The 17,348-nt window shown below is 45.1% G+C and overlaps 1 protein-coding gene across 2 annotated transcripts in view; it reads right to left on the bottom strand.

Moving 5' to 3' along the window:
* DYM (dymeclin) overlaps positions 1 to 17,348 on the bottom strand; it is a 1,124,226-nt gene that overhangs the window by 885,995 nt on the left and 220,883 nt on the right. For both annotated transcript variants that reach the window (XR_014969672.1, XM_085629609.1), the window contains exon 5: positions 7,730 to 7,863. Coding sequence is in view for 1 of the 2 variants with exons in the window: in XM_085629609.1 (XP_085485735.1) it covers positions 7,730 to 7,863 (134 nt within the window). In the remaining variant the exon portion in view is untranslated. The remainder of the gene's footprint in view (positions 1 to 7,729; positions 7,864 to 17,348) is intronic.

The raw sequence follows: 17,348 nt of genomic DNA on the forward strand, positions 1-17,348 counted from the left end.
ATTCAATGTGGTTTATATTTAGTCACTACCAACCAGGTTATCCTTGCTTACAGTTATTCAATTTCTAGAAGGTAAACGCTTGATGCAAAAAAAATAGGCTTAGGTTTTAAAATGTACTGTTCTCTCATACTCTGTCTCCATGGAACTGCTGACATTTTTGTGCTCAAAACTTCCCAGCTATATGGAAGGAAGTGTTCCTCGCTTATAGCTCTTTACAGCCCTGATGTACTTCCCCCGTTGTCCCTCTATCAAGCCACTTGTCTGAATCATCTCAGACGTAAAGTGGAACAATGATTTGTTCCTTGCCCAAAAGTTAACTCCATTTAAGTTTCTGGAGCTGGGACTCGAATTCCTCTTGTCATTTTTCTTCCATACCTGCCCTTCCCTTCTCCACTTCCTATTTCTGGTTTTCTCCTCTCGCTCCCTATTGGCCTCGCAAGCTCACCTTTAATTCCAAACCTCCCACATACCTTTCATGCCACCCCTTTCGCCGGCCTGCCTAGCTTTAATTTCCAGTAGAGAATGCTCTAGCAACTCCCCCCACCCGCCTGCGCCCCAAGCAAAAAAAGTCCTTGGTAAATTAAATCTGAATATACAGATGGCTGCAGACCATTAAGTGGCCTCTGTTGTCCTCGTCCAGTTTCCTGTAAACCTTTTCAAACCCTACACACAGGCTAACTGCTAGCAACTTAACTAATATGTGCCTCGGCATCCACCTCTCGATGAACCCGGCCCTCTCTCCCCAGGTTCCCATAGCAGTGTATCCCATAGCAGTGCACGCGCCTATCGCTTCCGTTCTAATTTTATTCCAAAAGCGCCCCAGAGTTAACCCAATGTTTGACTCCGCCTGCTGCCCCACAACCTTCATACACATGTTGGTGTCTCGCGGTCCAGATGTATTGCCCCTACACACCACAAACCCAATGACCTGAGTCCCCAGACGGAGCCGGGCACACTAACACCCTAAGCCCCAACTAGGGCGGCGCCTTGTAGTCCTCATTGGTCTCGGCCACAGATTCCCTCATGGTGATCTGATCCCCGGCTGCAGCGCGATCCCAGACACAGAAAGGAGACCCTCGCTCAACTTGACCTGAAAGCAGGAGGGGAAATCACTAGTTCCCGCTCGCAGGGGCACAGTGCATCAGCCTTAGACAGCCATGACGTCAGGAGCCATGCCGTGAGGACCCTGCCGGGGGTCACTCACTCCACCTCCAGCCAGTGGTTCACGTCCTCCCTGGGCTTGCTTTCTCTCTGTGTCAGCCTGCCACTCCCTCCCTCCAGCCAGGGGCGTAACAAAGGCCCCCGCAGCCCCCGCGGTGCGGGGGGCCCCCGAGCTCCAGGGGCCCCCTAAGCACACTGTACACTTGACCTTCACTCACAGACAGGGTCCTTCTGGGACCCAGTTTTTGAAGTTAACTCGTCGCACGGCGCAGCTGTGTGGTCTTTAGCCTCAACGTGTGGCATCACGTGGGCAGGGCTAGGCTGACTGAATTGTCATGCGCAGTCTGCAGTCAATGAAAACTGTACGTGCGGAGGCGGCGGGCCTGAGTCAGGCACAGTGACCGAAATTTAATTGCAGCCAGCCTGTGCCTGTCACCAAATCTGCAAGTATTAGGTGAGTTGGTGAGAGAGTGAGATGAGGAGACAACTGGTAGTAGTAGTACTACTAGTCCAGTCACTGACAATATTATATTGAGTTCAGTAGTCAAAGTGGGCGGAATCCGCAGGGCACGGCGTGCCCCTACTTCTTTAATTTTACGCGATCCATGATTCTCCTACTTTTTTATTTTTAAAAATGCATCCCAGGACGCCGTAACTGGGTAAGTTCTGCCTGTTCTCTCGTGCTGGCCGTTCTCTACTGCCTTCTCATCATGGTTGCCGATTTACGATCTCATAAAATCACACTTTCCTGTTTGAGTTTGGTGTTTAGTGCTTTCTTGCACTTCTGGGCTTTCCACGACCCCTGTGCATGCTAGTGACAGCCAGTCTCCGGTATAACAACAACTTTCCAACTCCAATGACAGAACAGCAAACTGAGAAGAAAAGTAGATGAAGGTTTCGAGTCTCAAAAATTGTAGCACATCCGACTCTATAAGGTCACCTATGAGCGCGTGCAGATTTACTACAATATATCATTCACAAACATCAGTGGTAGTTCACCTTGAAAGCTGCTTTAGTCGTAGGTTCACAGGAGTAATACCTGCTGGCAATCGTAATGTAATATTTTTACAACTTGCTATTTCCCAAATGCGCAATTGTGCAAGGTACACCTACGCATTTGAGACGAGCACATTTGTATTTTTGTTTCTCCACAGAGACAATACTTCGATTATAACCAAGCACATTTTAAGGGGTGATCCCTTCCGATCCTGGTTGGGGATTTACTCCAGCCCTTTGCTAGAGTAAATCTCAAACCATTTCAAGGGAGTCAAAGTGTTGGAGACGAGATTGTGAAAGGCGACAAGCTCAGAAAATTGGAGGCATTTACAAACTATGGGGCATATTAACAAGCCAGGCGATAAAATTATTTCCGCTTTAGCGGCAGAAAACTGCCGCTAAAACGGCGATAATGGGCTTGATAATATGCTGTATGGAATTCCAATTGAAGCCCATGTTAGATGTCCTTCACATAATTTTATCGCCTGGCTTGTTAATATGCCCCTCTGAATACAAACAAAGCCTCTCCCCTCCCACCCTCTTCCCGTATCGTGTGTGCGATTTTCAGCTTAAATTTATGAAGTTATGGTGTATAAATATTTGTTAGTAAACGCACGTAGGTCTGCCTGGTATACCTTTGCGGATACATGACAGACATGAATGGAGATATTTTTGCCCGTAAAATATATATAAGGCTCGGCGTTCATGGCCGTTGGGGACCGGCGGGGCGGGTAGGAAAGGAAAAGGGGCACTTTTTTCTTTCCTTCTTGCCCAGAGAAGACACGCGCAGTGTACACTTCGCTTGCTCTCTCTGCTGCTGTCAAGCTAACCCCCCTCTTTCTTCCTCTTATTCCCTTTCTTTCCGTCTGTCTCGCTCCTCCTTACCTACTGAAAATCATGAATTCAACAAAATGCTTTTACCCTCTCTTTTCTCTCCTTTCCTTTATCTGTTCCCCTGTGAAATGGATCCAAAAAAGAAAAACACTGGCTGGAAATGTCCTCTTTTTCTGACATTTTTCTATTCCAAAGTGCAGCCTCAGAATGGAAAGAAAAAAAATGTTAAAAATACAACAAATAAATAGCTAAATAAAGCAAGACATAGCGGTCGCAAAGTGGCCAGATTGGTTTAATTCACACTCCCACACTTTAGCGCCACTTTGCAAAGTTTACCAGTGAAGCGCTACTTAAGTTCTCGTCTTTCTTTGAACAGCATTGTTTTCCTTAGTTGGGGAAGTGCAGCATTCCTGAAGGGACTGCAAGGCCTAGTTAATGTGTAGAGTGGAAAACGTTTAATGTGTTCATTATCTGCTGTTTTCCTTATTTTAGTTTATCTGCTTCCAGGGATGTGGTCTTTAATACTGCTTATGTTTTGTGAGGATATAAGCAATGGACATTGAAGCGGTTCACTTCTAGGCCCTGTAGTCATGTCCTTCACTTTTCAAGCAAAAACACTCATTGATTTTTGAATAGTGAGTGTAAAAGCATTAAGGTAACTATGTTGTTGCTGCTTACAGTTCGCATCCTTTACTTAATCTTGCATTTCCTATGAGTGTTTGCTTTTTCCAGGATGTTGTTACATTTTTCTTCAGGCAGCATATTACTCCTGTCTAGTGCATTACTTGGAATTGAGTCACATCCAGTTGTTTATAGCACAACACCATTTGGTTGTAGCTGAAGGTAGTGCGAGTTTAACTCAGTGGAGCAGTCTGGTGTTCAGACCCCGCCGACCTCGCCCTGGCAGAGGTCCCACGCATCCGCAGAATTAGAACAGGCAGGAAAGCCTTTTCCTACATGGCAGACAGGACCTGGAACGAGCTCCTAGTGAACATCAGACGCTCCCCGACCCTGCACACATTCAGAGAGACCTCAAGAACTGGCTTTTTAGCTGATCTGGAGCTGCTCCCCTCCCCCCACCCCCAGCACCTTGAGACCCTCACGGGTGAGTAGCGCCCTTTACAAGACCCTAATTGATTGATTCAGTGGGGGTGAGGATGTGGCACTATGGCCACAGCTGCCAATTTTGGCACTGGGGAACCAGATTCAACCTTCATGACCAGTCCACAAGATCACTCTTCTGAGGGAGCACATTCCCATGCTAGACCTAAGAAGGCACTGCAAGACCTTAGAAGCCCTCGTGTCATAGCACCAGCAGGTGGACCCTAGCAGTGGCAAGTGTGGGTTCACCTTGAAGGCTTGCCCACCACAATCCATACTGAAGTTCACCTCCAGTCTTGCAGACAGGCCTATGAAGCAGCAGACCCTAGAGCAATAGTGACTGTCACTGAGGTCACAGGACCCTTGAAACCAGTCCGCCTCACCCATAGGTACCTCCATTGGCCTTGTTTCAGCAGTAGTAGCTGCTACTCACCAGGGATTGGCAATGCAGGATTTGCACTCACACCAAACAAAGTTTGAAAACTTCACTGTCTCCTCTCTGCTTCATGCATGAGCACTTTTAACATGTGCTGCCTGCTTTGGGGCCATAGGAATTATACAGTTATGGGGGACAAAACTATGCCGCAGTGTTTACTAAAGTAGGCAGCAAAAAATACGGCTGCAGCGTAATGCTACATATTTTCTGATAATTTATTATTTTGACTTTTACTCATACTAACTTTCTTTGCAAAGATTTTGCCTCATTAGTACCAGTGTAACATAAATGAAGTAGTGAGAAAGGTGACCAGTCAACCTTTGCAAAAGGCCGTCCACTTCGCAGCAACACAAGTCACAATTTTTAGTAACCTTTGATCCGTTTGAGCGACAAACAATTTTTAAGTTATAATCGCCAAATTATGCAGCAGATGATGTATTATGTGTCAATATGGCAGACCCTTAATTAAGTGGAATACATTTGCAATCTAGGATATTTTGCCATTCGTGTTTGAACTGCTCTTGTGATAAAGGGCAAGAGAAGTTCTGATGACAGAAACTGCATGGCTCAGACACAGATAGTTTGTGATTCCACTTTTGAGCATATGTGGGACATTCTGTGATTGGAAATGTATCCCACTTTGTGAATGTATTTTAATTTCAATAACTCATATTAAACCTTTAATAAACATGTGCATCCATTGGTTGAATTAAATAATGTAATAAGCTGTAACTGCTCAGTGAAATGCTAAACAAATACTTGAAACTGGGATGTCCTGCTCTTTCTGGCCACACCTGTGACTCCGCCCACTGATCCAATTCTCGGGTTATCCCCACCCTCTGATTCTCCGCCGACAGTTCCCCTACTTTTTTCCCCCCACTTCGACTACAGGGTTGAGTACAGTTATGTTCTCTCTTCAATTCTCTGCAGTGGGGTCTGCTTTTATTCGGGGACCTGAGCCATGTATTTGATTGCATGCCATTTGCGAGACTCTAGCGTCCACGAGCCTACACCCATCATAAAATAAGCCTTACTATCGCGAAATTTTGCAGATGTCAGCCTGCGGCACTGAAAGGGTATTTGATTTATTGATGCTTCTTTATTGGAGGGTCCGGTGTCTCCGGATGGGGTGCGGCACATGACAAACTTGACAAATGGCTTTTTCAACAGCTATTCTCCATTACATCCTGCTGGTAACTATGAAAGTGGACAAACGGCAAGACCCAAATGTCTCCAATCTCATTCTTCCTCTGGAGGAGCAGTGTTTGTTAATATGGCAATGTTAATTTTTCATTATGCTGAAAATACCCAATTGTGCTTCTCATCCACACATTCAGAGTAAATTGTGCATGCCCCTATTTCTTTTTTCTGCAACGTTTGTATGTATATTAGTAGGCAATACTTCAGTGATTATTTTTCTTCAGCAGAGATGTTACATAACCCCTGCAGTGCGGGGGTCCAGAGCTCCAGGTGGCCCCCTCAGCAAAAGTGGTAGGGGTTGGGTAGGGGGGCCCCCTCCATGTCCTTTGCAGGGGGGGCCCCTCAAGTTTCGTTACGCCACTGCCTCCAGCCCCCTCCCCCCTTCGTCTCGCCGTGCTCCCCCCCCCCCCCCCCCCCCAATTCTGAATGAAGGGAAATTCAAGGCACGTGCACAAGTCTGTGATGACAAGCGAGTGTGAAACTTTGGTGGAGATATTGGGTAGGGGCAGGGGGTGGGTTTATTTACTGAACTGACGGGATATCGAGGTCGGTTATGGGCGACTTGCTGAGTGTCACTAACAGCGCCACGGGCGCCTTGATTGTTGAACGAAACAGGTGGGAGCCGGAGCCGTAGGAATCCTGTCACCTCAAACTGTCCGCCTCTCAAAGAATTAATCGGAGGCGACGGTTCGACCTGAAGGTGAAAAAAATGACGTATGCCACACACAGGAGTCGTTCGCGATTTGTATTGTCAACTGAAAAGGAGCGCGAACGCGCAACGATTTCTCCTTCTCCTAAGTAGCCGGTGCTTCCGGAAGTTTCTGCATGCTGGTCTTGGCAAGGTGAACGGGCAACATGGACAGATTCCGCTCGGTAGGAATGCGCCATACTTATTTGTTAAAAAGTGATTGTCTTTTAATACACATCAGGCCTAAGCAGTAGTTGTTTGTATAGGGGTCCGTAAAAACTGCTGACAGGCCTGGTGCTGCTAGACGCTCCGCCTTTCACCCTTCTCCCCCTCCGCCTTGCACCCTTCTCCCCCTCCGCCTTGCACCCTTCTCCCCTTCCACCTTGCACCCTTCTCCCCTTCCACCTTGCACCCTTCCCCCCCTCCGCCTTGCACCCTTCTCCCCTTCTGCCTTGCATCCTTCTCCACCTTGAACCCATATCCCCCTTTGCCTAGCACCCTTCTCTGCCTTGCACCCTTCTCCCCCTCGCACCCTTCTTCCACTCCGCCTTGCACCCTTTTCTACCTTGCACCATTCTCCCCTCTGCCTTGCACCCTTCTCCCCTTCCGAATTGCACACTTCTCTACCTTGCACCCTTCTCCCATCCGCCTTGCATCCTCCTCCCCTCTGCCTTGCACCCTTCTCGGCCTCTGCCTTGTACCCTTCTCGGCCTCCGCCTTGCACCCTTCTCGGCCTCCGCCTTGCACCCTTCTCGGCCTCCGCCTTGCACCCTTCTCGGCCTCCGCCTTGCACCCTTCTCGGCCTCCGCCTTGCACCCTTCTTGCCCTCCCCCTTGAACCCTTCTCCCCCTCCTCCTTGTACCCTTCTCCACCTCCGCCTTGCACCCTTTTCTACCTTGCACCCTTCTCCCCTCTGCCTTGCACCCTTCTCCCCTCTGCCTTGCACCCTTCTCCCCTCTGCCTTGCACCCTTCTCCCCTCTGCCTTGTACCCTTCTCCCCTCTGCCTTGCACCCTTCTCCCCTCCGCCTTGCACCCTTCTCCCCTCCGCCTTGCACCCTTCTCCCCACCGCCTTGCACCCTTCTCCCCTCTGCCTTGCATTCAAGCATTGGCATAGCCAATAGGTCTTGCCTTTGGGACCTTATAAGTGTTTAGCCATGCAACAGGTGATGTTGTTGCATCAAAGATATTGTGCTGCATAACTAAATACTTAGAAGGCCCCAAAAGCGAGACCTATTGGCTGCCAATGCTTGTTCAATGATGTTTTTGGGGCATGAGATTTCACCTGGCTCTTGACTCCGACTGTGTTCTTACCATAGGATCCTGGTGAATTCTCTTGATAGGCGAAGTGAAGCTGCAGTTCCTCTTCGGACATGTGGCAGATAAATACTTTGAGCAGACAGCAAATGATAAACAAGGCATTGTGCGCTTGCCAGATAAAGAGTTGGCTGAAAAGAAAAAGACAACATGAACACGGTGTTAAAGGCTTGTCAGAGCACCGGAAAAACGAAGAAAAAAAGGTCAATACGAGCATTGTACTTGCATCAAGGCTAAACAAAACTATTCCCTCTGCAAATGCTGGTCTGATGTGTGTGGTCTCGAGATATGTGGGCCGCCATGGGTCTTCCAAGCACAACTCTAGCCCAGGGCCTTTCAGTTCTCTGAGCTTGCCAGTTGGCTTCTCCACTCCCCACCCAAAGCCTGTTCTGTGGTCATCAATTCAACCGGGAGCGCATATCCAGTACCACCAGAGTGGGCGGTCTGGACCCTCGACCATTACTGCTCCTTCACAAAAAAAACAATCATCTCATATATTTAGGGTGTAACCGGGCTAAAAAGGCAGATCTACCCACACAGTCACATGGTCTTCACATCCGGAATGTTTGTGTTTATATGCTTAGCCACTTGAAAAGTTTCCAAAATCCACAAAGAGCTTCTTTTGAGTCCACAGCTAATTTAAAGACTTTATAAAATGACTGCCCCATATCTGCTTTCAATGTGTGAGGAGGTTCTTTAGCCAAAGCCAGATCACGATTGCTTTCCAGGAGGACAGGGCAACAGGGATTTTCTCGTGTTCGACCGCAAAATTAAGGGAGTGCACATACTCATTCAGAAGCAACTGAGTATCACCTTATAGATACGCTGCCTTAACTATGAAGGATCCTGCTTATCAGGTAACGCCGAGTGGGTAGGTGCAACCCGATAAGTTGATCTATCTGTTGATCAGAATCAAGTTCATGTGATCAGCTCTATACAGGTACCTTTCGTCAACTGTGCTAAGAAGTTTACCTACCCTTGAACAGTCCTATTTCCCTAGGTCTAGTTCTCAAATCCACAGATTGGTTTGGAGAGGCCATAATGTGATATGTTGGGTGTTAAATAAAATAAATACATAAAGAGTTTATGATATGAATGACATTCTCTTAAAAAAATGTAATAAATTCAGTTGCATTATATATACATATATATTACCTGACCTATATTTATCATGCATGGTAAAGGCACACTCGCTAAAGGCATCTGCATAGTGAAGGCATGCGTGATAAAGGTATGTGTGGAAAAGACTGCGTGAAAAGGATGTTTGCCTTCAAGGGCAGCAGTAGGGATCTGATCTCCTCTGTGACATGGTTAGTGAGACCTGGGACTCCTCGTGGTGGCCAGCGTCTTTGGGACCCACACCTAAGCCAAAGAAAAGCTGTCAACAATCTGGGTGTCTGGATTGATGAGTCCTTGACTATACAGGAGCAAATTATTTCCACATGCCACAAATGTTATGGCCCGCTCAAACTCTTAAAAAACTCTGCCACTGGATCCCAGTAGGTTGGCGCAGGACCATAGTCCAAGTCCTTGTAATCAGTAGATTGGACTATGGTAATGCCCTATACATGGGAATGGCCGACAACCTTTCCACCCACCTACAGGTAATTCAAAATATGGCAGCAAAGCTCATATGTAATAAAGGCAGATATAGTTCTGCCTCGGCCTGCCTAAAATCCCTTCATTGGCTTCCTAACCTGAAATGGGCAAATTTTAAAGTCTTTGCCATGCTCACAGGGCTTTATAGAACACTGGCCCTGTGATTCTTCTGGCAAAATGGAGCTTTATATTCCATCAAGAAACCTGAGGTCCAACAACTTAGCCTTGGCTAAATCCACACGGACCAAAAAGGTTAGAGCCAGATGTCGATCTTTCTCTCATCTTGCGGCAGCCCATTGGAATCCGCTACCTCTGGACCTCTGCCACACAGCTGACTACCTTAGCTTCAGAAAGAGGCTTAGACGCTGGTATTTTCCTGACTAATTGCCCATTTTGGACTCTTCCCCAGTGTCTCTGTAGCACAATATGTAGTATCTATAGCGCCATGATATCCCCTTGGGGATGATTGTTCGCGCTTTATAAACACTGCAGTTCCTCTATTGGGATGATGGCGTCCTTGGCTTCATGATGACAATGCATCTTATTGCTGTTTGAAGCATTTCACAATGGCTTAAAGAAGTCCAAATGCAGGCTGTCATACCAAGTCACACACCTGGTGTCATGTAGGGAGAGATGTGGGCTCTTGAGCAAACAGGTGACGCAGCTCTTGTGCGCCGTTCGATGCGTGATAAAGGTATGCGTGGAAAAGGATGTTTGCCTTCAAGGGCAGCAGTAGGGATCTGATCTCCTCTGTGACATGGTTAGTGAGACCTCAGAGACACTTTGATCCAATACTACTCTGCTACAATACTTCTAGGTTTTCTAACTTTTCAGTGCATACTGTTAAGTTCCTAGAAAAGTGATAACAGTGTAACCATTATAAAAGTACAGTTAATAAAAGCGAACACTTTGTGCAAGAGGAATTCACATCATCAGATGCCATCTGCCATCATGACGTGCGTGCCTAACTGAAACCAACTTTATTTTTAGGTCTTGCCTGCTAAAAAGCGCGTGTTAGATGTACTATTAAGCTTACAGTGGGCTTAGATTCCGCGCACGGCTTACCACTGGCTGGCTTCACTGTCACTCATTTAAAAGATTATATATATATTAAAAAAAAAATATATATATATATATATATATATATATATAAGTTTGGGCTTTCCTGCCTCTTTTTCTGATCATCCCTCTTCTAGACCATTACTATGTCCTACAAGGTCTGCTTTTTCAAGTGGGACTTTTCTGTTTTGTTTATGAACGCTACAATAGTGCATATGTTTTCCAGCTGTCTCCTCACTGTGCTTCTCTTCCCACCTCCACACTGCTCTCCCTTGCCTGTGTGGTTCTCCCCCACCCGTGATGTGCTCGTCCTTGTGTGCTCCCCCTGCCCGCGTTGCTTTCTTGCATGTGTGCTTCTCCCCCCTCAGCTCCAAGTTGTTCTCTCTCTCTCACACTGTGTTGCCCCCCCAATGCTTTCCAAACAAAACCTACCAGTTAGATCGGTAAATGAAAAGAAAAAAAGCATCATTTTGTAGGCTCCCATATGTGAGGTGCTCACTCTATCACTGTGTTGGTATCTCCCCCCACTTTCCAAACTAATACAAATAAATAAATACGAGTTGGATCGGCAAATAAAAAGAAAAAAAGGGCACTTTTGTAGGCTTGTGCACGTGTGGTGCACGTACCTACGAAATTACATGATAGGCTTTGTTTTCTTATTTAGCCAAGCTGCACAGCATCTGGGATGCTGAAGAGAATGGCTAAAATGTATTGGCAAAGCCAATATGCCCCAAAAGCCAGACCTATTGGCTTTGCCAATGCTAGTTGAGGAAGCCTTCAGATCTTTATACTGGGATTTACACATGTGATATATTGATGAACTATGACGACGATGGTTTGAAAGAGAATATTAATTGTTTGCAACAAACATTCATTTATTATTATTATTTATTTTTTTTAAATCGTAACATTTTGCTGATTTTATTTTGCTAGTGTTACTTTTTTTTTTTTAACTTCGAGTTAATAAAAATGACCCTGTAGCTCTACCACGCCTCGTCTTGCTCCATTTAAGATTTACTCTAGGGCCCTTCCCTGCTTCGCTGTAGAGATCAGCTTCAATGCTATGTACCCGCACTCCCTTTCCCTCCTGCTTCTTCTGTACGGTCCAGTGTAATCTGATCAAAGGTATAGTAAGGGTGCCACGGACTCCAATACATGTAGGGAATAATAAAAAAGAGTGACTCCCTTCCCTGCTACCTGGCTGATTGGAAAGAGGAAGCCATACCTGGGTTTACTGGCCCTCTCACAACCCTAGGCCACACTGCAGCTCTTGCTGTGTGGCACCTCCTCAGCCAAGAACGTTTTAGAACATAAAAAGGAGAATGGAAAAGAGATCTCCTTATTTAAGTAACATTCAGTTAACATCTACTGGACTAAGAAAGAAAACAACCTAAGTACCATTTTATGAAGATCAAAATGGTACACCTCACCAGGGTTAGCACCTGCGTAATGAGGCAGGAATATTGAGCATCTATCAGAAGAGATGGCGGTACCCCCCTCACCAAGCACACCAATAGAAAGTCCAGCCATAGGAGAAGTAAATGGCGTCCTTCGGCCCTGAGGTACAGAATGTCAAAGAACCTGATCTATGGAGGACTGGTTTGGGCTTTACATGAAGTTTTGAAGGACTGGCACAACTAGTGGAGGATGAGATGGTGTATACAGAATCTGCCACAACTAGTCCATCATGAAATATTTGGCAGGTGTAGAATCTCCGCCCATCTTCGAGGTGAAACTACTGCATTCCTTGTTCTGGTTCGTCACAAAGGCATCTGTATTTGGCCATCTCCAAATCTCAGAGATGGAAACGATGGCTGACTGGTCTAGTACCCATTTTTAGGTTGAGTATAGACAACTGCTTAAGCTGTCGGCTGATGTCAATGAGCACCTATGCAACGTGGGGGTTATTATCACGGCGCCTAGGCCGGCAAGCAGAGGTGTGAATCTTGGGTTCTGACACAAAAAATTTTTTTTCCATGAAGTGGTAAGTATGACCATTAGGTTCCTTCACAGTGCAGTCTTAAGTTACACACACATAAAAAGAGAAAGTAGGTAGCAATGGAACTCGATCGCATAAATAGTAGTAAATCTACTAAATAGTAATAAATAGTATTAAGTCGTCCGTCACGCCCCTGTGCCTTGTAAGTGTCCTTTATGGAGCTGAAGGCAAGTCTAATTAGCTCAGTTTTCAAGAGGTCCTGAACCACGTGAGTGACTTTAAGGCGTGGCTAAAGGCACTCCAAAAACAAGGTCTTTGAACTGAAAGGATCTACCTCCCTGGTTCGTTCTCTAGTAGGACCGACAGTTGATGGCGCCTTCTCGAAAGAACACAATAAAGTAACAGCTTATGCAGGTGGTACTGGGACTCTGTGGACAGAGAACCGGATTTTTACTTTAATCCTGGCTTCTACTGGGAGCCAGCGGAGAGAATTTAATAAGGGTCTAACATAGTGATGTTTGAGGTTTATGCAAAGTCTAGTGGCCTTATTCTATGGATTTTACAGCTAGATGATAAGGCTTTGAGGGAGATCAGCGTACATAACGTTGCAGAAGTCGAGTTGTGTCGTGATCATAGCTCTTGTGAACTCCACCTGTTGGTTGGATTGGAGTAGCGGTAAACTTGTGCAGAGTAGGGAAAGTTGGAGATTGCTACCTAACACTATTGTATTAACCTGAAGTAAAGAGGGAAGGTCTGTGTCAAATGTCGTATTTTCAAGAAGAATGAAGTAGGGTTTTCAAAAGCCAGGGGTCATTCAAAGGGTAATTTGTCGGGTTCCCCTACTCCCATCAAAAGGATCTCGATAATGGCGCTATTCATGCAGAGGAAGCTCCCCTTCATTTAGAGGAGGACATAGTTTAACGCAAATGGTGATATTGGTGATGTTGTGCAGCCTAACTAAAAGTGAGTTTGCATGTCACTGTGTACAGTTCACAATTGCGCTTTTAATATAGTGTTCTGACATGACAAGGATGATTCTGGAGATATGTCACTCTCATTTTGCTGTACAGATGATTTGACAGACCTCGCCCTAATTTTGACTGTGGATAGTGAGGACCTATGACACTGATAAGAGAGCAGGTCCAGTTATGCTTACCTATTGCTTCCTCCTTTGTAGCAGAATTGGGAGATGGACAGTGCTGGAAGCCACAACAAGGCTAAGGTGTACAAAAGCTGTTTTTTTCAATCTTTATGTATGGAGAAAAACTAAGGTTGATTCTGCCCCCTTGCAGGTCTGAACCCTGAACAGGTATTCAAGTTCAAAGTACTGATGAAGCTGCCTCTTCTCATCCAGTGCCATGATCTGCCAGAGGAAAGGGTAGGTTACAGACATGTTGATAGCTGACCCATGTTTTAGCATCTGCAGACTGATTCTTCAAAAGACGGGTGATGGCATGTGCAAGAGGTTCTAGAAGAATTTCAGAACAGAAGTGGGAGTAAACCACATTTGATGTTATCTACCATGATGGAGGGGAATATTTGTTTGAGGCATCAACCTGAACAGCAGTTTATAAAGGCACCAGAAACGTTCAACTTGTAAGCCAGACTCAATAGCTGACCACTCTTGCTTAGAATGAGGGGATAGTCAAATGAAGCCACAGTGAAGGGCTTGGAGGTTAGGAAGATTTGCACTCTAAAGAAACAGCAGAGATCTTCACAATATTGTTGAGTAGTGCAAGTGTTACTTTGCAGGGACTTCAGATTCATCATTTAATGGTAAATGTTGAAGAGTTCCTTGATTTGGTTTGGTGTCTCGAGGAAGCTCTTGGCACAAAAAGCATTCTTGGCACCTTTAGTTGCTTTGTGGCACATTTCCTGTACATTTGGTATTGGCTTCTAGCTTCTGTCACCTGGAATTTGCATCTTGGCCATTTCAGGTTGAGGTTGCAGGTTTCAGTTCTTTGGAGAACCATCTGTTTATTGTTATGACACCCATTTGGGGGGTTTGTAGTTTTTGCTAGGCTGCAATATCAAGAGTGGATGATATGCTTCTAGCCAATAAGGAGAGATTGACTTTGTCCTTATTGAAAGCTGATTTGTACTCCTCCTTGCTTAAGTTTACCTAAATATTAAAGATTTCCTGGATTTGGTTGGGTGTCTCAAGAAAGCTCTTGTCACAAAATTACTTTTTGGCACATTCGATTGCTTTGTGGTACCCTTTCCTGTACATTTTGTAATGGATGCTAGCTTTTGTCACATGGAATTTGCATCTTAGCCATTCCAGGTTGCGGTTGGCAAATTTCAGTTCTCCGTAGAACCATCTGTTTATTGCTATGACACCAATTTTGGGTTTTCTATTTTTTTCTGGGGCTACAATATCAAGAATGGATGATAAGTTTCTTGCCAACAAGGGGAGGTTGATTTTGTCATTATTGACTGCTGATTTGAACTCTTCTTTGCTTAAGTTACTGATATGCCTGAACAGAATAGGAGTGATGATGTTGCTGGTGCATAGGATATGTTTTTCTTCAGACTGGTGAAGTTGATTGACTTGCAAGAAGCAGTGGATTTGTCAGCTTCCATTAGCACCTTGGACTCAGAAACAGTGAAGGGAAGTTCTTTTAGGCTAAGAAGTCAACATCAATAAAATTATTTTGGCGGATGTTTTGAATATGACTCATAAAGTAGTGTTAATATATTTGTCCTGGTCCTCAACAAGGCATAAAGGTGCGCCGAGAGGCCAGTTTTAATGGTTCTGGAAGCAGGGTCTTTGAGGTTAACGGATGGGAGTAGTATTTGGTCAGTGGTACAAAAGGCTATTATTTCTGGATGTCTTTCAGCAGAAGTGAGGCATGCAACCACATATATATAAACCATAGCTTACAATAAACATATTGGCAAAAGCCTGCCAACGGAAAAGCCCACCTGGCAAATCTTTGACTAGTTCAAGGCGTTTGATATCTCAGTTGATGTACTTGCTGTATAGAAAATTTGAAATTACAGATTCGGAGCATGGTGTCTTCCAAAGGTCATTTGACTGCTTGTAGACTTGTGACTTCATAAGGAGCGCGAGTGCCTTCATTCTCTAGTAGGAAGTCTGGGGTCTCAGTGCACAGTGCGTGTCTCAAACACTTTTGCCAGACAATAGAAGTATACCCTTACAGGATGCTTGTATTCAGACTAACCAACAAAAGCACTGCTGGTGTCCAGTTCTTTGCTTACCTGTTCTGTGTCTATTTTATCAATTGAACAGCCAACAATAATTCTTTATGCAGAAGTGGCTTGATAATGGGATCACTTGTATGATCTTTGAGGTTTGAAGGACGCTTAGAAGGGGTCATAAATGTAGCAATGAAACTGCTGGGAGCAGTGCTTGGGGGCATGGTATAAGGGTGGTCAGTGCCTGGAGGCATTGACTTTGTTGCCAACAAATTTGCAAATCCACTAGCTATTTAACATGAGCTTGCAACTCTGTGTTGTCCTGCCTCTCTCAATCAAAGACATACTTACCATCCAGACAAGAGGACAGCCAGAAAGGGCCATGTACATACGGGGATCGAAGGCACAAAAGGGGTGCTGTACAATTCCTAACCTTAAAGTAGGGGTGGGGGTGGAATGATGAGAGTACTTAACATCCCCCAGAATCTGCTGATAGTTAGAGGAAGGTGAGGGGAGTCACATATCTCGCAGTCCTGAAGAGTTGGTTACAGCCAGGAGTCAAAGCGTAGCAGGATTAAGTAAGGAAGGTGGACATTGTTGAGGCTGCAGTGAATACCAGAGCTTCAAGGTATCTGTGCATCACTGTTTGCTTCCTATGCACTGGTGAACTAAGAGTGTAGTGCTGGAGGCTTCAAAGAACTTTGCTTCTACTGCTTCCTTTGTATCATGCCCTTACTCACCTGCTTCTCAACAACCGCCTGCAATTATCAGGTGCAGGACTGATGAAGAGGAGTTGGACAGAAGGAAGGAAATCTTGCTCGTAGCAGTGATTCGGTTAAGGTTTCTTCCTTAAGAATGTTGCAGACTGACGAGCATTGTGTAAAACTCAATTTCCAGACTACCTGTGCTTTATCCTCCATCAACATATGTGTAGAGTCTGTTCTAAGAGCTTAGACAAAGTTTCTGCAGAAAGGTAGGCTTCTATTTATAATTGAAGTCTGGAGCACATGAAAATTTGAGATAAAAAACAGTTGATTTCAATTTTAAAGAGAAAAAAAAACTTAGTCTCAATATTGATAAAGTGCAGTGGTTTCTAACAATATTATGTTTGTTATTGGGAGTTTTAACATACAACAAAACACCTTGATCACAATCCTTCAATTTTGCTGTTTTTTATTTAGATGAAGACAGCACAACCAACGTGTTTCGTCTGAAACTGCTTCCTCAGGGCCGTTATCATGTGGCACCGATGGTTGTTTCCACACGGATGGTGTATCAACTGGTAAAATGCACGTAGATAATATGAGAGTAAGTCACAGAGAAATTTAATCGCAGATGTAGTATAATATTCCATTAGTCCAAAATGAAGCAGAACTGCAATTAGGGACAAGTCATTCAAGAATTTGCAGATAACCCCCTTTATAAGGGGTGTCTGTGTAACAACACTGCTGCTGGTCCAAGCTCGTGTGTAATTAACAGCGCGCCGGACTACATTCTGGGTGTGTGAAGGCATTCAGATCCGATCACTCGGATATCCCTGGATCCCTCTTGTCTATTTGCCAGGTCCTTATGATGGCCTTATTCCCTCCCTATGAGGAACTGCACCCTCCTATTGTGCTAAATTGTCCATTTGGAGTGTGGGTGCTGGACCTATTGTATCCACTTCTTATTCCTCGTTTGGTTTATTGGATTAGGGCTCTGCATGCAACATTTTGAAATTAAACACTCGTATATGCGGAAGGAAACCCCTATAAAGACAATATAACGCTTCAAAATCACCATTGCAAATGGAAGGATGACTACAAAAACACACAAGAAACCCAAGGATCGCAAGTCTGTTAAGGTTTGACAGCCATCATC

This window comes from Triturus cristatus, chromosome 2_1 (assembly GCF_964204655.1).
Source record: "Triturus cristatus chromosome 2_1, aTriCri1.1, whole genome shotgun sequence".
Taxonomy (NCBI): domain Eukaryota; kingdom Metazoa; phylum Chordata; class Amphibia; order Caudata; family Salamandridae; genus Triturus; species Triturus cristatus.